At 36.8% G+C, this 22,346-nt stretch overlaps 1 protein-coding gene across 1 annotated transcript in view; it reads right to left on the bottom strand.

Annotated features, from left to right (window-relative positions):
* The window catches only part of AHR (aryl hydrocarbon receptor), a 63,482-nt gene that overhangs the window by 35,062 nt on the left and 6,074 nt on the right, over positions 1–22,346 (bottom strand). The window contains exon 2 of the mRNA XM_069007071.1: positions 20,086–20,273. Within this exon, the coding sequence (XP_068863172.1) occupies positions 20,086–20,273 (188 nt within the window). The remainder of the gene's footprint in view (positions 1–20,085; positions 20,274–22,346) is intronic.

Raw genomic sequence — 22,346 nt, 5'->3', positions numbered from 1 at the left:
AAGGAATGGCCCCTTTCACAGACTCTTCGTTTCACACACATTCCATTCCTGTTCGGGAATTCCATATATTCTTACTTCTAAAGAAAGTAGGACATATAATAGGCTGTACATAAGTAATTACCATTTCCCCTCAAAATGCTTTTTGAAGCATGTCCAACTTTCCCAGCACCTGAAATGCCATTAAAAGGCTAAGCTGGAAGATGCAATGTCTTAAAGGGGACAAAGCAACATTTTCAGAAAATAACTGATGCTGCAGTTGAGAGGGGCCACGCCACCACAGTAAATATTTAATTAAATCTCAAGAATACTTAGTTCTTCCTCTTTTTTTTTCTTTTTTCTTTCTCCCCTCACTGACATTCTAGTAAGACTTATTTTGCTTATTTTACTGGAAATCTTCAAATCTCCAGCAACCATTTTATCACATCCAGCTTATGTCCCTCTGTGATAATGCTGCCTATTAACTTCAACAGCTCTTCTCCCTTTTTGGTATTACCCTCCCTGGTATATGCACAGACAGCAATCATAACCCCTAGCCTGCATTCTGCCATGCTAAACATGACAACTGCAGTCATGTAGTCCTGTAGTATGTACTACTCTCTAGGGCTTCTTTGTTCCTGTTCCTACAATATCTGTAAGACCCTAACTTGATTTGACAAACTAAATGGCATCCCTCAGATCTTCTGGAGAAACTCAGTTGTTTTAAACAAGTTTGATAAATGGAGTAACCCTGCTTTACAGGAATGTCCCCTTCAATACTATCTCCAAGACTGCTTCAAGAGAATCTACCAAAATCTTCAGAAAGGAGAAACAAAAGACAGCTAAGCCCAACTTAATAAAAAGTCTTCCACATCACTTGTTTTAGTCCCACCAGAAAAGCTGAAATGAGAACAACTACAAGTTTACAAAAATACCTATCAGTATTTATTAACTGTAGCTACTGAAGTGAAAAACATTCTTAACATTTTAGTTTAGCCAGTTATTGTCTGGCTCCCAGACTCCCGAAAACAGTTACGTTAACAGGAAACACTGTTTTAACATGGACAATTGCAATAGAGATGGATATGGCTATAGGCCAGAGTGCTGTACTGGCCAAAAGGCCAGAGCCATATAAAGGACCTGATACATCAAATTTGGGGTTCTATACACAATATACTATTTAGAAAACTCCCAATCTAAATACCATCCGTACTTCAGTTTCCTAAGTTTCACTGTAAGCCCCACCATGCATAGCTGCCTTGCCTCCTGCTGGATGGTTAAGAATGGTTTGGCACACACTTGGCCCTGACCCTAAGCATGGTGCAGAAACTGGGTTTCTACTGACTCTTCCCCCATGTGGCATAAATCCTGGTTCTTCTGACAGCTGCTAGTGGCTGATTCTTTTACAGGTCTGAAGAAAATTACATACCTCTTTTTTGCAGTATCAGGATACAAACTCAGGTTTTATTCACTCCGCTGCTGCGGGTGGTTCCCACTCCTTTCTTTTCCACTGCAGAAGAGGTCTTAAAGCTGGGAGTACAGGTAATACCTACTCTTCCTGTTGAAAATTACCTACCATACAGAAAACAGTAAAAAAAGAGTTTCTCAACTCTGAAAGATCAAATCAAAAGGATGTTCCATCTGGGACATTGACCAAAAAAGAACCCTGACCCAGTCCCCACTGAAAGGGCCATTCCACTCTGTTATGGGATGAGTGTTTCATGGGAAACGCATAATCTAGTCCAGAAAATTCAGTTTTCAAAAGACTGTAGATGTAGGAAGGCAATAAAGAAAAATCAGAAGTCACATAAAACAGAGCATACTGAATAAATCTTGACAGCACATTTCTTATGTTGTAAAAAGAGTTTTTTATACGTAAGGCTACAACATCAGTAAGGATATCTGCCCACCAAGTGGACACTGCAATAGAGAATTGGCAATCACTGATATTGGGCTCTACATAGAAAAGAGAAACAGAAACAAGCTTAGAGCCAAAATTTGATTGCAGTTTTATTTATAATAAAAGGAATAATGTGCATATATTTGCTTGTGAACACCTGCATGATATTAAATTTGTTTTTACAGTTACACAGATTGTTCATGTTCTTACCAAGATAAATGTACTTTGCTTCAAAATTTCAGTTAGAAGTTTGTGCCATGCCTTTATCAAGCATATTCAGATTCATATTAGAGTAAGCACAAATCAACTCTTATTTTAATGGTGCCGTCTGTCATATTTTTTTTGTATTCTGCTGCCAAAGCAGCAAAAGATCAAATGAAATAAAATCTAAACATGAGGTTTCATTTACCCTGCCACAAGAAATAATTTTCAAGGTGGCAAAGACAGATCTGTTTGATAATTACGTATTTTCTGCTAAATTCTTCCATATGGTCAGAATATTTGGGATTTCGCCAAGAAGAAAAGCAAAATCACTGCTTGTAGTTGAGAAGTTCCTCCCCAAAATACACATCAAGTTATCTTTGTGCAGTTGATTCTTACGTAACAAGATTGGCATTAACTATTTCTTTCACTATGTTCATCAGAAAAAACCACAACACACAGTTGCAGAAATATAATCATTTAGCTTAACAAATTAAAATGTAAGCTAAAATAGTGCAAAAATACTTTGAAATACTCTGTTGACAATTTCACTCAATTGACACCATCTGCTTTACTAAGCCATTTGAATTAATAATAACAACATTTATATATATGTTCCTTTGACAACTGTCATTAATTGCAAGATATATTTTTATATAAAATATAACCTGTTGCAACTATTCACCGTACTTGTTTAATCTTTTAATAGAAACTAAGTTTTGCTTCCATATTTAAGACATTTGCTTTAGTTCTAAAATTAATCAATCAAATTAAAGATTAGCTTTGGCAAACCAGAATGAGAATCTATTATTAGTTTTAAGATGTTAGTGAGGGAGATGCATTTAGGACAGATGAAAAGATGACAGAGAGCTCTCTACAGAGTTCAGATGGTTATTGTTAGTGAGAGGAACTCCACTTCCTTCCTGCATCCCAGCCCTTTGTGGAGGAGGGTGCGGAACTCACCAAGAGTGTTTTAATTAGAGTTTATAAATTACGGCATATTCTGATAATATTTTTTTTTTCAAATATACTGTTGCTATGAATAGTTTTGTAGAAATAATTCCAGATTGGTTCCAGGCACAACTTCATAATAATTGCCCTTACCTTACAGTAGAAAAGAAGAAAGAGCAACATGAGAATTTTTGGCAAAAGTTACACACATTCCCCTTACTGCCTTGCACATCACCATTTTTGTAACACTACTGCAAATAGTAATTTAAGGATTTAATTTTACCATTACATTTACTACATCACATAAATTTATAAAAGGACATCGAATTATGTTTCCATTTCAAAGCAGCTTTTATCTGTGTTGGAGGAGTGTGCATACAAACACAATCTGGATACAGTTTATTAATTCTGCAGTTTAGGTTCAGCTATCTGCATTCCAAATGAACATAAAGTTGAATGATCCTCATTCTTGCAGCAAAACACAAGTAGTAAGATGTGGGATATGCCCAGCCCTTGCCCTGGAGGGATCTCTGCTGAGACAAGAGATTTTGCAATCGCCCAGCAGGACTCCCTGAAAGGGGCAGCCGCTTCTTGGGTCATGGCGAGGAAAAGTGGTCCCACAATCCTTTGAGAGACACTATGCAGATCTTTCTGTAACCCATTGGTCCGTCCCAGACCCTCTGTAACCCATTGGTCTGTCCCAGACCCTCTGTAACCCATTGGTCCCCTGCTGATCCCCTGTATCCCTATAAAAGAAAGCCCCTTCGCCGGAGGGGGAGAGAGCTCGTCCCTGGCTTCCCCTTCGCCGGAGGGAACCAACAATAAAGCTACCTCTGTGCGGAACCAGCCACACGGGCCCTCTCGTCTCTCTCTGGTCTGGTTTGGCCTGGAGGATGCCCTGCAGAGCTGAGCTGGAATCACGAGCTGATAATCACTAAAGAGCTGATAGCCTCTGCAAGGGCCCTCCTTTGCCAGCAGCTGAGAGGAAGACACTGGGCCTCGGGAAGGCGATCCCTTCCGGGACCATCTCTCCGGACCAGTCACCTCTTCCTGGGTCAGAGCCACGGACCCCCCCACCAGCTGAAATAGTAAGATGGCAAGAAATTCAATGGTTTGAAGAACAGATTTTGATTTAGAAAGGTGAGACAGCCCTCAAACACTTGCACAAGGCTGTGCAAGGCTATTAGAAAAGTTCATGGTTTTATTTATTTTACCAGTTTAGGAAAGGTGAAATGAGTCTATACTGTTTCAGCTTTGTGGTACATATGTATAAACTACTGAGAAAAATAAAATAAAAATAAATAAAATAAAATGCACCCTGCTAAAAATATAACTGGTCTCTCAGGTATGTTTAATAGAAACATAATAGAAAAATTCAAGTGCAAAAGGAAATTAAAAAGGCATATTACTAGTGATAGCTACACTAACGTACAAGCAGAGGAAAGTACTGACCTGTACAAAGATAAAATAGCACATGGGATAGACATGGTCTGTTTTGTACAAAGGATATACACAACTTTTGAGATTTAACCGATCTTGTTCAGTCTCACAAAAAGACAGACACAAAATTGCCACGAATTCCTTCTTCAGGACAGCTTGACTTTGCAGGGAAGATAAGAAGTCAATATTTCTATGAGCTTTCCTAGTCTACTTCTAGCTTCAGCAACAAAAGAAGTTATTTAAAAAGTAGTGTCTTATGTATCAGATTCATTTTCCTTCTCTTCATGCAGGCTGTGAAAACTATTGATACTTGTCTCCTCAATTTTAACTGGCATAATTTAGGGGTGAATTAAAATAAACTATAGGGAATTCAGTTATGTATTCCTCATGAGAGGAACTATGTGTGTTTAGTCTAATTAGTACTGTAGTAACTTACAGCTTTCTCCTTTTATATACCAAATGGCATTTCCATCCTTAGATCCTAGTGCCAAAAAAACCTACTATTTCATTCCAAACATTTAGCAGTATTGCAGTATGCATGCATAAATATATAGCTGCCAGCCTTGCAGAATAAATTCAAGTGACAAATATTTTACATCCAACTTGGAATCAACTTGCTCTGCAAGCAAAACAGCAAAAGCTTCTGCTATAAGCAATTCATCATGTTCATAAAATAAACAAACGAATCAGAACTGATTTCAACTTTCATTGTTGCATGGCATAAAAATAAAATAAAAAATAAGCTTTTATAAAATAATTTATTACTTGTATCTCATATTTCCTTTTGTCTTATGCACGTAACTTTCTTACACAGAATCTTTCAATTCAATTTGAGTCACATGTAGTCCATGATCACATTCAGAAAGTAGACATTTATTTTCAGAGATATACATAGAAAAGGTGATGCTGCAGCAGTGTTATATTTGAACTTACTGTATCAGCTAACATTTTACCAGGCTGAAATTAATTTTGAGTTACTAGAAATTACACAATTATCATTTAAGTGTCAACTGCTTAAGGCTACTATCAATGTTTTAAGAGGAAGATAGTTCAGTTTGTGACCTTAAGATAATCTAAATGAAGTAGATATCCCATTATATGGATTTTTTTTTTAAATCCTAGGTTGTTTTTTTGACAAAAGAAAGTGGCATTTTGTGAAACTTGTTAGTGCTTTGGCTCCTACTGATTAAAATGATCAATATCAGAAGCCAAAACATAAAGCTATTGAGATACAGCACTGATTCCCTACACATCTCAGATGCTGCCACATGAGCTACATCCTGTTAAGCATTAAGTTTCTAATTAGGGGAGATTAAATCATCTGGTGTTATATCTTGGAAGGTGATAATCTTGACTTCATATCTTCCAGAGAACCTTCCACATACCTACAAGTCTGAAGTATACATACGCACATTAAATAGTATGTTTCACATTTTAAAAGTTCCTTGAATGAGGAGTTCAAATTTTTGATGTGAAGAAGGTTCTTAATAGCACCTACTTGGTTCTTCCATCAGAGAAGGCAAACAGAAAGGAGAGAATTTGGTCATGACATATAAAGTCAGTAAACATCTCTGTAAAGGCAGGAATTCCCATCAGGGAGTTCTAGAAGGCTCCATGTAAGAATGATAGCTGTGCAGACAGTGCCATCATGAAACCCCAAGTTAGAACATCTGAAAGTATCTGAAATGTAAGTGTATTCTCACTGCTGTACCTTAAAAACAACAACAAAAAAACCTAGAGAAATTGAAACAATTTCTCCAAAAGTCTCTTCCATTTAACATCTCTACTTTGACATTTACTTTCAGATGGCTATAGAGTGGGGCTAGCTAATGCAAACAAAGAATCTTCAGAATACTTGAAAGATACCTCAAGTATGAAAATATTTATACAGAGTGTAAATTCCTGTGTTTTATTTTCATCTTGAATGAAAACATGACCCACTTTATGAACAAGCAACTGTAGGCTTGGGGGCCATTACCAAACCCAAAGGGAGACAGATCTTGTCTTGTATGATTTCACCCAGATAAGAGTTTCAAGCAGCACATGGCTTTGAACAGCACTGAAAGTCTGCACAAGTCATTTTCTCCCAGATGGGTTTAGAGCAGAAGTTATAATCATCTGAACAGTTATAACCATCTTGTAGTATATCATTTGGATCTGCCCCCTTCCACTTGATACTGCCTTCCCTCCCCATTCATTTCTATTCCTTAATCAGACAAATACTGTCCAAGATATTATAAAGTAATTTACATATGGTTTTCCTCGGAGAGAAGAGGAAAAATGAACATGGCTATACTCTTTTCTAGGATGATTAGGAGCTTAAAGTGAGAAAAGAGGGTGAAGGACAGGCTGAGGTCTTTAGGTTAGTCTGACCAGCTTAGTCACTAACAGTCAGGTATCCTCAGTTAGAGGAAGGCACAAAACGACAGCAGATCGTTTTCTGTCTCTTAATGGAGAGAGACACTATCTGAAGTGCAAGAGTGGGAGCCCTTCCAAAAACGTGTCTTTGTACATAGCTGTAGTGACTCACTTGAGCCACAGGATTCCAGAGAGAAGATGCATTTCACAGTGTCAGCTGCCCCTCAGCACTGCTACTTGATCTGATGAATGGGAATGTAACTAAATATTTGCACAAGAAACACATCTCCTTTGCATTACAAACACAGACTGGCATGGATGTTAAAGGTGACATAAAATGATGGCAAAGTTATTTGAATTTGCAAGGCATGGAATGAAAACACTTGCTAAGGTTCCTCTCAAACACAGACATGTTTCTTGATTTTGTGTAAGTTTTTTGTTGCATTCTTCTGTTATGGTCTAATTCAGATGGATTTAAATCCTTCAAGAAACAAGCTTATAAGTCTGAACCAGCATTATTGCCTACAACAGGTAGAACCTAATATCATGTTATTTTCAGTTTGCCTGCTCAGCAACTTCCTCTTCTGTCATCAGTATCTCTAATGCTTTCTTCTCTTTAGTAAGAAGAGGCACTGTAAGACTCGTTAATTTTTCTACATTGTTAGTAATCCAATCCTTTGCTTGAATTATTTTTCATATATAGCTTATAACAGTTATTACAATATTCCACCATTCCATCTTTTTCCAGGCTTCCTTATTGCTTAATGTAAAATGTTCTTCTTTGTTATTTTAACTATGTTTTTAAATTCCTCATTTGTGCACACCAATTTTGTAGCTTTCTCTCTCTTTTATGAGCTGTCTGTCTTCTTTAATTCTCTGATATGCATCCTAATGATCTTGTAAGTGTTCTCTACTTTCATCCAGTCTTGCATGCAATTCCATTTTTTTTACACTCTGTATTTCATTGGGAAAACAATTTAGGAAGAGGTCAAAAATATAATAACTGATCCATACCATGCATTCATGACTTCAAAGTTTGCCCCAACTTTTGATTTCTAACTTATCCTAAATCACCCATTATGATGGGTAGGCAGCTCAGAACTGTTTGTCAGAGAGTTAATTATCTGCTTGCACACACAAGCCCACTCAGAATTGTTTTGGTTTTTTTGTTTGGTTGGTTTGGGGTTTTTTGGGTTTGGTTGGTTTGGGGTTTTTTTTTGTTCTGGTTTTTTACAATCAAGACTTTTTATTGTTTTCAAAAGTTAGCCTAATTACTTGGCCTGCCCAGAAAAACAGATTTTTTTTTTAAGCCTATTCTCATTACAACAAGCGCTTTTAACTAAGTAAGAAGAAGTGTCTGAGAAAGAAACCACCTAGCACAACATAATACTCAAAAGTCCAGGCAATTAACCTTTTTTCAAACATTTTCTCCATCCATATTTCTTTCTGTATCATTAATGCAAAAATATCAAATCAGCAACAGAAACACCCTACCTTATCTTGAACTGAAACTGCCTAGCAACCTTTTCTTCCGATACAGTTTCAGAGAAGCAAATGTCTTTTTGCTCTTGAATTCTGAAGTGAGTTAAATATGTAAGCGGTGGTTTTAAAATGTTTTCAAAATAGACAAATCAGACTAAATGCAACTGTAAAGCTCATTGACAGTGTTCTGCTAAACTATTTCTAATTTGGCTCAAACATACAAGTCTCGTAACAGCAGCAGTTTATTCTCAAAATTCTTGACTTTTGAGGTACTAGAAATGTCATGTCTGAAAAAATCCCATTCTAGTGCTAGACTCACTAAAATAGAAAGCTAGCATGAACATCAGTAGTTTAATACTGGAGTTCTTAATGTTCTTTTTTCCTCCCACACAGACAAACATATAAAATGTTGGCTAAAACCCACTCCTCAAGTCACGGCCCCTACTTTCTATAAAATTTACTACTACCAAACAGTAAATTTGCATTAGCAACTACAGAAAACTTATGAATAAAAGTAACGAATACAAAAATGCCTGCTGCATGCTTAGAGCAAAATGCTTTGCAAAATATTAGTTGTACAGTAATTGAACTCTTTTCCCTAAAATATCACACCCATGTGGAACATATTTCTTTTAAAAGCATTAACAGTAGCTATGACATTCTTAAATTTGGCTGAAGTAATAACATTGAAGCAGTACACTTACTGGTTTTTTGAAACATTTTAGAGAATGAAGACAACAGATTTTACTAGACTTGCCTAACATATATACCATACCCTGTTTTAAAACATTCACCTAACCCAAGAACTTGAAGTTAAACCAGGTTGTTTATTGGACGATTTTCCTCAACTTTCACAGTATACTTTCTTTTGAGCCATTCCCAAAACTTAGCTCAGCAAGCCCTGAACTGCTTGTTGAAGTAGATTGGTGTTTCTCCCAAGATCTTTAAAAGATTAAAATAAATAAAATATCTGCTGTTAAAGATCTGAAAAACCATTACACACCGAGTTGCTCACAACTGATTAAAACCAACCCAAGCTCTGCTACACAGGTCAGTTGAACTCAGGTTTTTATAAGTTTTTAGCCTTTTTAATGTTGCTTTTTCAAGAAAGAGTTAACAGCGTTATTAAGTGTGGAATGTTAAGTGTTTATGCAGTAGTCTCCCTTAAATGGGGGACATATCCTCAGTTGCCACAAATGGTACTTAACACAATGCTATGTTTTCTTAAGTAGAAAGTAAAACCAACAACCAAGTTGTGTATTTTTTTCCTTGAGTGACTGAGTGATACTGAACTTATTTCACAGCGTGATAATTAATCAGTCCAGAAACACCACGCTAAGTCAACATGCACTAGCCTACAAAAATGAGAGTTAAGTCACTGCAAAAAAGACTCAAGTCTTTGCTCACATAAACAGTTGCCCTTCCTAAAGCAGATGTCCCCAAACTGTGCTGTGCTTCAGGAGCCACTGCTCCTGATATGGGGGTGAGAATGAAGATGAAAAAAAAAAAAACCAGAAAAATAAAAAAGGAATCATAAGCAGTGGTGACCACTATGCAATAAATGCTCATTCCCTTAAAGTCTAAAAGCATGTGTGTGCATCTTGCTGAGATGCATCAGGCTCCCAGATTCAGAGGATGTAAAAGGAAGGCAAAATTACATTTACATGGGAGCTGAAAGGCAGTTTGCCCGTTTTGAGAGCAAGAAGTGGGCAGAAGGTTACAGAACCTTGTAAGAGCAGGATCAGGAATAAACTATTATGTCTTGGTCAGAGAGGGTCAAAGGTGGGTGGGAGTTTCTGAGCTTCAAATGCAGCAGTGGTAGTTCTCCTCAACTCAAAGCAGAGTTGCTAAAAAACAAGCCTCAAGAATGGCTGCATATGACATACGTATAACGCAGCAAAACGGCAATTAGTGTGCAGTGCTTTTATAGTTATCCAGCTGTACCGAGTCGCCTGATTAAATTTTAGTTCAGATCCTTTTTTTGAAACACACGTAAGGAATAAAAACTTTGCTTTTGTCTTGTACTTAAAAACAGAAAAGTAAATCTCAGGAAACATACAGTTGTTCAAATTTGTAATCTCTCACTTGGGCTTTGAAGCTTAACAACCACATACCAAACTGTATACTGCTTGTGGTTTCAAGACTTAGAGGCAATGAACTCTTGTTCCCTATCACAGAGGTGACAGTCACCTGCTGAATCACCAAAACCATATCCTGGCACACACATTTCTTCTGAGCTATTTCCCATTCAGTTGCTTGTCTTGGTACATCTTCCTTGCTTCTTCAGAAAAAAAGGTCAGCAAGAGGTGTAGCTTATCATCAGACCTATTAATGAGACTGCTTTAGCCACAAAAAGGGGAGAAAAAAAGTCCTCCTAATATTTTTGAGGTGAGGCATGAAAAATCAAAGAAGAAAGTGAAGTAATTTAATTCCTTATGGAATGAGATATGTGGGAAGTTGAACCTATATTAACAGTATCCTACTTCTGAGCCTTTGGTTCCTAAAACCAGAGTTTTCTCTTCCTATAACAATTTTTCAATATGTTAGAACAAAGCAAAAGCTAATCAGATATTACATATTGTTTAAAAACCAGCCATTTGTTAGGCTTTTGATTTGTAGAAAAGATTAATTAATACCAACTAGAAAAGGACAGCCAATGCCATAGATTATTTTAAAAATAAATCACTAATTCTGAAATGGTTAAACTTCACTTAAGAAAAAAATCATATTGAAATAACTGTTCTTTTTATACATCAGTATTAACTTTTATTATAAAGCCGAGGAATCTAAAGCAGTTTTTAAATTCCCTTTATAGTTCCCAGTTATTTTCTTATCCATCAGTTTCATTGGGGAACTTGGCTCACGCAAACTTGGACCTGTTACTCAAATATTAACTCAAATCCTTTTTTTTTTTCCCCTACTGAAACAATGCCTTAAATTTATGTTCACTGAACTGATGGCTCAATGGCAACTTCATAGAATTTTTGCCTGGAGAATTTCTCTACAATTTTAACTGAAAAAACAGAAACTGTCAATTATATCCCATACATGAAAGAGGACAGTTAATTCTACAAGTAAAAGGCAATGTTGAATTTTGCAACTACTGCATTAAAAGGGAATGGAAGTGGGTTTGGAAGGTTTCTTTACAAGACCATTCAATTCCAACCCTTGCTATATAAAAATATTAATGAACAAGCACTTTCTAACAGAAGTATCTCTTACTTGAATTGAATGAGGAAAACATGCATTCCACCAAAAGAGATGAAGTTGCATTTTTGCACCAATTGATAATTTTTCAGCAATTTGGCAGAAGGCTTTCTGCAATGACTGAATTATAGCAAGGGAATCAAGTGAGCTTTTGGAGGATTGCTTTCTTTCCAGACCAAGATTGTCTTTTCTCTACTTGGGATATGGGAGTTACTCTCAGCTTATTTCACTGCCAGAGCCCATCGACTTATCTTGTTAAAAGCCACATGCATGTCCTCGGACTGAAAGATGATTCTTGCCTTGTCCTTTGCAGAAACCTCTAGTCACCCCCTGAACTTCACAGGCTTCCACTGATATTGACAGCGAGACTTCAGTTGTACTACTCAGGGGGAAGAGGAATGGATCACTTAGGACAGAACTGGAGAGATTCTCTGGAGAGATGCTAACTCACCAGCTTGGTGATACAAAAACAACATTGAAGACCCTGTAAAAGTCAAGGGAAACAATACTAACCACTCTCCTGCTGTCCACAAACCTAGGCACCCTTCATAAAAGGGCTCTTTGTCTATTTGTAGGCATGATTTGCCCCTAGCCTCCAGAGGAGACAAGTATTCTCACCGGATAAAAGCTGAGGAAGAACTTCTTCACTTAACTAAGGCAGTAGCTTTTTCACAGTAGTGCTGCCATGTTACAAGAAGCACTGATGGATTCAGTGCAGTTGATGTTCCTAGTGCTGAAAGTAGTTAATTGCAATTAATTACACAGGGCTTGCAGTCACCCAGTATGAATCAAGACAAACAAAGGGAAGGGGGACACTTGAGAAATGCACAGGCTAATACATTCCTAAAAGCTCTTGGTTATGGAGCTCAAACCCTTCCCGCAGAAGATCATTAAGTCTTGAGCTTTACTTTCAAATGATGACGGGGAGCATGAAGAGGGGGAATTTTTATTTACCCCCTCTACATCACTAGGTATAACATTAGCATTTATGCCACCTGATAACATACTGACCAGGAATTCATATTTGCATTGCTATCCTTCTGAAGGATCAGCTACAAACCACACAATTATGTAACTTAACATCAGACCTACTAATAGGCTTCACCTGTCTACAAAGTTTCCCATTAACTAGGTCAAGAAAGCATATTAAAAAAAGCCCTCAGTATCAACGTGCTGTATGACACCAGATGCATTTAACCATCCTTTAACATGATCAAATCAACAGCCTGGTCTCTGGTAAGATATTACACATAGCACCATACAGAGCATGACAATATCAAAGCAAAATTCAGAGCAGCTGTGAGGATAAGCAAGAAAGACTCTTTGTTCTGTTCTAGGCACATCTCTTATCATTGTCTGGTAAAAGTAAACCAAAAAATAAATGATATAAGCAAGGACGAAACTGGAGGCTATCCTTATTTTTTTCCTCCAAATAAGTAAAATATGGCATATTAAAAAATGTGGCATAAAGAAAAGCATCAATAAAGGAAAGACATCATCCTTCAATTTGTCTTGAGGGGCCAAGTATGTATATCTTTCAGCTTATTAGATGTTATACAATGCCATGCATAAAGTGTGCAGTAATGTGCAATTCAAAAGGCACATGTGTTAAATTTCAAGAGGCAATTATTCAGTGGAAAACAATGAGCATCTCTTTGTTCAACTAAAAACAGAGTTTAGCATGCATCACTAAGGGCGACTAATTCCTATTTGCAGGTCCCCTTTAATGTTCACAGCTGGCAGGCAGCAAACCTACATTTTCTTAAAGCAGTTTCAGATAACCATTCTAGTTCTTATAGTTTAGTTCATTTAAGTCTCTAGAATAACTATGGTAAGTTTTATCATTTACATAGTACCTTGTTAAACATCCAGACTGGACACCGCACTGATGAGCAGGAGCTCCCAAGATTCTTTTACAAGGAAATATTTATCAATACATTACCTGAAACTTTGAAGAGCACTTTTGAAATTCATTATTTTTACCTCTTTAAAAAGAGGTAACTAATTAATTCAACAATTACTATGACCAAGCTTTGGTAAATAGAATTCGCTTCTATTTATCTAGCTGGATTTCCAAGACAATTCACAGGGCAATCATTCTTTAAGTAGTTCATCAAAGCACGTACGGAACAGAAACTGTTTTAGCAAAGGTGAAGTTTTTGTTTACTCAGGAAAAATAAATAATGTTATAACTGGGTAGAACTGTAAACATCTACAGAGCTGAATCATACAAGCATGTCTTATTTCCTGTTTGACTTTATCTGTATTCTGGTAAGGAAAAACTAGGGCATTTCTTCCACTGGCAAGCACACACGGGAGGAAAACTGCTGAGTCATAAAGGCACAGAGAGCAGTAGAAACTATTCCAGTATTAATAGATTATTTGTACACATTTTTAATGTGTATTCATACTGAAGCCTTAATTAACTAGGACATATTTCTAAGGCCATACTCAAGCAAACCATACTTCTTCAAATTTGGGTGGATGAAACATGAAGCCCATGGAAGACAGATGTTGAGAGCCCAGTGCTACTTCCAATTCTCCACTCAAACTTTCATTGGAGGAGGGAGCAACAGTTGTGGTGATTTGTGTAACAAAACCAAAAAGCTCCAAATTGCATTATCTTTAGGTGCTACAGTACAGCAATAACATGAGCAAAGGTTACAAGACTTGGAATACACAAGGCCAGAGAAGCAGTGGTACTTCCTGAGGCTAAGCTTTTTATCTTGCTACCTGGTCTTGGTTTGAATGTCATACAACAGTGTCTATCTCCAGAACACTGATGGTGTTAGAACAGGATAAATTATATTTTAGGCTCTGATCTTGTAAACAAGAGCCAGGAATCCAGAGCAAAGCCCAGACAGTATGCTTAGAACTAATCTCTCTATTAACAAGGGCTACAGAGAAAAAATAAATGCTCTGCACACTGGGACAGGGTTTTCAAGAAATTTTACAACAGCTCTGTGGAACATAAGAGGCTCCTACAATGAGTTTTCATATGCCTTTGATTAAATAATACACATAGGGCAGAGAAGAAGAGATAACCTTTCATTTCTCTTCCTTGCAAACGGAGTTCTAACAATCATTAACATCAATCACTGAAATACCAGAATGTAACAGGGAAAGAAAATCCAAAGAACACATTAACCTGTTAGCATTTGTACTGGTTTCTCCTCTTATCCTACAAATACAGTGACATTTTAAGCTCTTATTGTGTGATATAAACAGAATTTTCAATTTTAGGTGTTCAGTTTGGGTTATATTTAATTGCATCAGCCCATGGGGGTATAGAGCTGCCCAGCTGCATCAGATGCCTAGTGACACAGTACTCCTGAAAACAAAAGCTAAGATTGTGAAGACATACACATTTTGTGATTTAGGGTGACGTCACAGCTACATGGCTCTGATCATCATTTTTGAAGATCGGAATTTAGGACTTCAAAGCTTAAATCCCTACTTACTGTCTGTTACATAAAATACAGGCTAAAATAGTCTGTAGCAGACTGTCCCAAATGCTCAGTGTGAGTCTCAGGGGATTGGGGGCAAGGGGGGAGGTTTGGAGAAAAAAAAGAAAAAAAGAGACAGTGAAAGAACAAGCATGGATTAGGAAATAATTTGAATGGTATGATAGTCTGATACTGAAATAACTATACAATTCCAAGGTTCACATTTTGTAATAACTTTGGATTTGGGCCAGGGGGGAAGAGAGTATAAAAGGAAACGGTTTGTTTGGGTTGGGCTTTTTTTTCCCGATTATTTTTTTCCCTCCACCTCTCAGACGAGATTCAAAGAAGCTCATTCAAAACTGTGAAAATTATTTGTGTGCATGGTATAAAATACCAGATACAGAAAACCCAGTTAGAGAACAACCAAACCATGGGGTATTTTCTACTTTAGGTGTAAAACAATAGCCTAAGACAGAGTCCTGAAACAAATAATACTAGCCAAGCCCACTAGAAGCTGCTGGCAAGAGTAAATTCCTATGCAACATCCACATAAACACTCAAAAGCAGTAAGTGTAGCCTAACTCCACTGCTCTACAGGGCTTTAGCTTTTCCTAGTGTGGAGGTCAGGCATCTATGTATGCAGCAGCAGGAGCAGGGAAAGGAGGTAACATAAAAGGGAAGGAACACTTTCAAAAAATACATGAGGAAAACTGCATTAGACAGACACGGCAGGTAAAGATGGTAACTGTCTAAAATAAAAGCAAGTCAGGACAGATCTACTGTATTATCCTGGTCTTACTGGGTTGTGTTTAAACAATTTTTGTACTTTCAGGTTTCTGTTCCAGACCGACACCTGACACTTGGCAGAAAGGCTATGTATATCTGCTAGACTGGAAATATGTTGCTGCCCCTCTCAGTGCGACAGAATAAATACATTGTCTCCCACTCTGCCTGTCTTTCCCATGTGTATATCTTAGCCATAGTCTCCAGAACAGGAACCACATGCAGTCTGTTCTCTCCAGCACATAATATGATAGAAAAGTGGGCATGACAGGAAAAATACGTTATCAAAAAATATATATTTTATATGATGACAGTGCAAATTTAAGCTATACCATGCCAAGGAATGTGTGTTAATTATATTACAAAGCAAAAAAAAAAAAAAAAGCAATGCAAACTTACTGGAAAAAAAAAATCTTAATTAGTTTGTTATTGCTGTGCTTGCCAGAATCACTAGCATCCCACATAAGAAACCAATTCTAAACTAATTTTGAGCGGAAACTTTATTCTATAAATGCAGATTACTGCCCAATAAGCAAGAGGGGAAAAAACCCCACATACTTTAAACCACAGGAATTCTTAGTGAAATGGATGAAAGGACAATTAATAAGCAACATGTTGAATTTTGTTTCTAATGTATCGATAGGCACACATAGCACAGCTACTTCATTTTAGATGCTGCAAGCCTCTCCTTTATTCTCAGTACACCTTTGAAATAAAAAATCCTGCCCCTAACATTACGAAAGTGATCAGTCATACAAAGTCGACTTTTAACGCTTTAATCTGTTTCACCAAAATCCCAAGAAGAATAATTATGAAAGTTTTTCCTCACGGCAGCAAAGTATTTAAGTGATTATCAATTCATCATATAAGGACCAAACCTGGAAGGAAAAGGGCTTTTTCCTTTAGTATGCATGGGAAACACAGGCTTTTCTTAATGATTGCCCAGTGGTGCTTCAGATGCTGAGCTCACACTAACCTGCGTCCACACAAAGAACTGTTGTCCCATGTTCTACTTTATATTTTTCACTGCTGACTGCACACATGCATGGGCACTTAACATCAAAGTGAACTGAAATAATACCAGGACAACACACAAAGTCTTTTCTGATTGTCAGCAGACACCTGCCTGATTCATCCTAGTCTCTTATAAATAAAAAGCTTGCCTTAAGCCACTTTCAGAAAGTATCTTACATGCACAAAATAAACACTCCAGTGGTGATTTAAGCTAACCTGCTTGACTTTGAGGACTGCTAATCCACTTCAGTACAGCAGGTAGAACTGCACAGCTGAGAAGCGACACCACCCTAAAACATTTTTTAGCTTTGACGTGCCACACAAGACTTTATAAAGAAACAGACTTGAGACTCACAATTTTAATCCACTACTACAATTTCCTTCTTGAGTCAAGGTCAAATTTGTGCATATAAAAGCATGCCAGAGTGCCTGACATGGGGATACAGAAAGCCTTCTGACATAATGTGGTCTTGAGACTAACCTGACCACACTAAACCAGTGTATCTGCAGGGTCACTTAGCAGGACAATAATTACACCAACAGAGAAAAACAATCAAAAGCAACTGCTTAACAGAATGCAATCACCAACACAAGAAAGTAAGATCTTTTGAGGTTGTGGAAGAGAAAAATGCATATACCTCTTTCCTACAACCTGAAATACAGCAAGCATGCAGAGGTCTACAATATTTCAGTAGGCACTACAGAAAAACTCACCTGCCTCTAGCTCCAGAGAACATTCTGTACCACCGTACCATCTTAATGACTACAGTCAAAGGAAGGTGTTCTTTGGTGGTGCTTTTTTATTTTTTATATATACACACACACATATATAAACACACACAGAGCTTTTAAAAAAACCTTGTAGACATTTAAGTGAGGCACATTTATTCAAATTGATGTAATTTTCTGAGATGTCTTTCACAAAAGAGTTCTTTTTCTCCCCCCAGACTTCCGCCTTCAGAAAACAGACATTCACTCTAGATTATTTAAACTTGGAAAAATGCAAGTGTTTTCTTTGAAAAAAAAATCTATTGTTACAGCAAAAACTTGGGTTTCCTTTCAAGCAAGATCATATGATTACGCGTTTATATTTTACTTTCCGCAGGAATTTACACACCCCCCCCATTTGCATCCTGTTATTCATTTAGTGTTTCCCTTTACTTCAGCATGCTGTGTTAATAAAGTGGAGCTTTGGCTTGGTCTAGGCACTCAAGGTGACAATCAGTGCTCACTCTTGCATTTGCCAGATTTATTCTACAGGGTTTTCCATATATATTCAACCACACAAAACACTCTTTCAAAAAAGCCCTTCTGAGAAGCACTGCATAGACAGATCATGAAAATCAAACCTAGGGGTTTTCAGAAGTTTTTTGCTAATTCTGTTCTTCAAAGCACTAATTTTTCTTTTGGAAGGTGAATTTCACTGAAATAGATTCCATGGTATTTAAGACAACTAAAACAGTAGAAAGATCTAATTTTCACTATTGTGTCTGTCAGTCATAAATTGGTCACTTTTGTTTATCTTCACTTAAGTCATCAATGTTAATCTTTAAATACCTTCAGATGGAGACTGATGACTAACCTGATTTGTAGTCCTACAATACAAAGGCCTGAAAAGAAGTAGCAAAAAGACTTTTTCTGGTAATAAAACCCATTAAGACAACTTCTACTGAAGCCATTCTATCTGACGGTACAAATTTTTTTTTTTCCATGTAGAGAAATCATAGCCTTAAACTTTATTCCAGGACCTTCAAGTGCAAATTGGGCGGAAGAGGCAACAAGAATAAAAATCAAGCAGTTCCATTGCACAAGAAACTGAGATGAGAAATTAAGATTTGCTATTATCACTTGCAATCTTGGATTTATTTCAGAAAACATAATTAAAACAAATACAACAAAGCTCATTTCACTGAGACTAGAATTTCTTCAATTCACCAAGAGAACATAGGCAAGCAAAATAATTTCTGTTACAGCAGTCTACCTCAGATAACATCTTACAAAGATTTTCATGAAACTGAGCTGCCAAGAGAACTCTCATTTGATGGAAGAAAATATTTTCATCTGGAAAAAAAAAAAACCTGCTAGAAATATTTGGCCAGATCTAGCCTTACAGCTTAGACTTCATACTAAGAACTGTCCTGAACAAGCACAGAAATCAGGACACTTGGATATATTCTTCAAGCAATAAAACTGAATATAAATTTATAAGCATTAATAAACTGAAGCCAGTTGACACAATAAATGAAAATAGACATTCTGTAGTCCTGCAGGAAAAAGTGGAACTATCTTAGACAGGTTTCTTGAGTCCTTTCATCCATGTTTTGGAGGCTGAGACAATCTTAAACTGATGAGGACAATGGTTATTTTAATGTCCAAAAAAGTTTAAAAACAACTTGAAGTTTAACATCAACTCCATTGCAATCAAGATTCTTCAGCTACAGCTGATCAATAAAATTTAATCTTCAATATAATAACTGTAAAATCTCAGTGACTGCTAAAAGAAAAGGACAATTAATACAAGCTCCTTGCTTTATTCCTGCAATGAAAAGGATCAGACTATGCCTGCCTTTGAAGAAACTGGCATGAAGTCAACCAGTGCATCTCACCCTACAGAGCATCTCAGGTAGCAAAGGAGAGAGAGGGATGGGACTCCCTGGCCAGATCTGAGGTGACCAAGGACACACACTTCTGACCCCATGACTACTCTGAGTGTTGCTATATTACCCTTGCCAGGACTGGGGTCAGTGCACACCTGCCCACATAACTGGAGAACCTTAGCTGTCATTTTAATGCCTCATGTCCTGCATTAATCAGGGCTTGGACACAGGAGAGATTTTGTCTCTATTCTTTACAAGTCACCTTTGCAATAAACTGTAGGAAGGGGCACTATCAATTACTTTACATCAAAGCAAAATCATTTTTGATGCATCATTAAGCAAAATACAGCTGGATGGGAACTCATATGACATATTTTGAAACTGTAATAGTTGTACAAAGGCAATTTTCAGAGGGGGAAAAGAGAAATCTCTTGGGTATCTTTGACAGTCTGATGAAAAGGACTGGAGGACTCATTAAGGGCAATATTACTTCCAAATGCACGGCATTGAAAGGCTGGCGACCCAAGTGAAATGAAAGTAGTTACATTTGGTTTCAAGAAAGTGGAAAGCTTACTTTACAAAGTTACATTGTATATATTCATGCAACTGGCGTTTCCATTAATATACAGATAAATTTAACAGTTTTAAGTACTTAAACAGCTGAAATCAACATACAGTATAAAATGAATTTTACAAGCAGCTCAAACCCAAATAAATTCCCAGTGCTTACCGTCAAAAAAACTTTTAGCTCTCAGGTAACTGACGCTAAGCCTAAGCACAGACAGCTTATCCAATTTGGCGATAACATCTTGAGGGAAAGGCAGCAGGCTCGCCAAGCGGTCCAGCTCCGCATTCAAGCGGTCCCTGTGTCTCTTGGATGGATTGGACTTGACTCCTTCAGCTGGGGATGGCTTTACACTGTGGCAAAAAAGCAAACACAATATGAATGCCAGGTCTGTTCCAAAATGAAGGCAAATATTTGCCAAGCCTAAAGTTACAAATTGTAACATTCTCAAACTGTAATGACCAAAATGTTTTCCCAAGTGTCTTTGTTTCCCATTGGAAAAAAAAAAAAAAATCTAAAATGGCTTAATCTCCCTTCTAACACACACACACTGGTTAAATGAACCAGTTTGAGCTACAACACCTATTTGAACTTGCAATGAACATTTGAAACCTTTGAGATTCAGCATTTTTTATAAAAAGCTTCCTATATTTTCAGTCAAATTTCACTTGAATTCTTCCTACTGATAGTATTTCAAATACATCAATAACTTTTAGTAATATTTGCGTACAAATAAATTTGACAGTACACTTTTTCACTTCAATAACCATTTCTCACAGATGTCCTCAATTTTTATTTTTATCAGTATGTAACAGGCTATTATTAATTGAATACAACAAAATTTTAGTAAGTTGCTAGGCATCCAAAACTATACAGAAAACCATGAGATACAGCTCAGCCAGCACATAAAATCTTTGTAGGAGCTCATCCTTTAAGTCACCTCTCAGCTGAAGCCATTTCATTTGAGTACAGCATGACAAAGGCATGCCTTTGTACCTCACAAAGAACAATTGTGAAAGCTTTGTTTTATGAATTACATAATGAAGGTTTTGTAAACTTGCTATTATCCATTCATATCCACCCTGAGCTCCAATTCCAGATACTTGGATGCTCACATCTTCCCACATACACAGAAGTCTGGGAACAGGTTTAAACCCCTACTCATTTGAATCGCAATTAGTCATTACAAGCCAATACCAAAACCAAGTAATTTATATGCATAAGCCATAGTACATTTTATGTTCTTTATTAAATAGTTTACTAATTAAAGAGTGACTCACTTTCGCTTTTCCAGTACTGCAGTTCTACATGAGATCTACAGCAGTTATCAATTTGTGCTTCTCTTACAGAAATGTTGGTTCTGCAAGATGCATCACTCAAAAACACTGAGCATTAAGACATTGAGCAGCTAATTTCTCCAGTAGTTCATTTAGTCTGCTCCCAACTGTCATCCCTATATCAATTTTATGATAAGCAATTGCAGAAGTGCCAGTAGTTATTTTTGCCACTGCTTAAACCATAGAGAAAAGAAATTTCATCTTGTGTTTTCAGTCAAATGAGTACTGATAGAGTGGACATTCTTATTTTTAGCTTGTTTTTACTTTATGTTTCAATTACACTTCTTGTTAGTTTAAATTCAAGCCCTTCTTTTTACAGCCATTGCTTATTCAATTGTCATTTGTCAAAAACTTGCACTTAAGCCTGGCTGCCTGCTCCCCAGCACTACAACTGCTCTTTTCCACATTAAAGGAGCCTTATGCGGAGCCTGGAAATGTGAAGATGCCATAATACAAAATGTTGTTAACAGACAGAAATATAATATATCAGCAGAAATTACTTCCCAGATGGATAAAGTTAAACTTGCTGCAGAGTAAATATTGTAAATTAGTAGTGCTTTATCCTGAAAACATTTGAAAAGTGGGCAAAACAATTGAATCAAGAATTATGAAAATTCTTTCTCTTGAAAAAACAATAGGCTCATCATCAGTGGCAATGGATGACAAACTAAACTACTTGGTTAGATGTGTGCTTCAGTCACAAATCACAACTTTGACACCAGCAGTTCACCATATTCCCAAGTGAACATTAAACTTTAAATAATTTAGCAAGGTTTTCTTCATATTCTCTACTGCTGGCAGAATATTAACTTGTACAAGCCATATGATTAACAAAACTTATATATAGCCCTAAAAAAATCAAGTTCAAAATCATCAAGCATTAGCAGCAACATTAAAGGGTATTTCTTAAATGTTTTTTACGTATTAGACAGTTGCTAAATGTAGAAATAAAATAATGGATTTCAAACATTAAGCATGTAACAGTTGTATAACAACCAGTGAACAGCTAAGTACTATCAAATCAAAGTGATCTGCTTCTGAAAAGCAGAGGACCCCATAGAAACCATTCAACACATGCAAACTTTACAA

This window comes from Aphelocoma coerulescens, chromosome 2 (genome assembly GCF_041296385.1).
Source record: "Aphelocoma coerulescens isolate FSJ_1873_10779 chromosome 2, UR_Acoe_1.0, whole genome shotgun sequence".
Classification (NCBI taxonomy): domain Eukaryota; kingdom Metazoa; phylum Chordata; class Aves; order Passeriformes; family Corvidae; genus Aphelocoma; species Aphelocoma coerulescens.
This window is presented reverse-complemented; position numbering and strand designations above follow the sequence as displayed.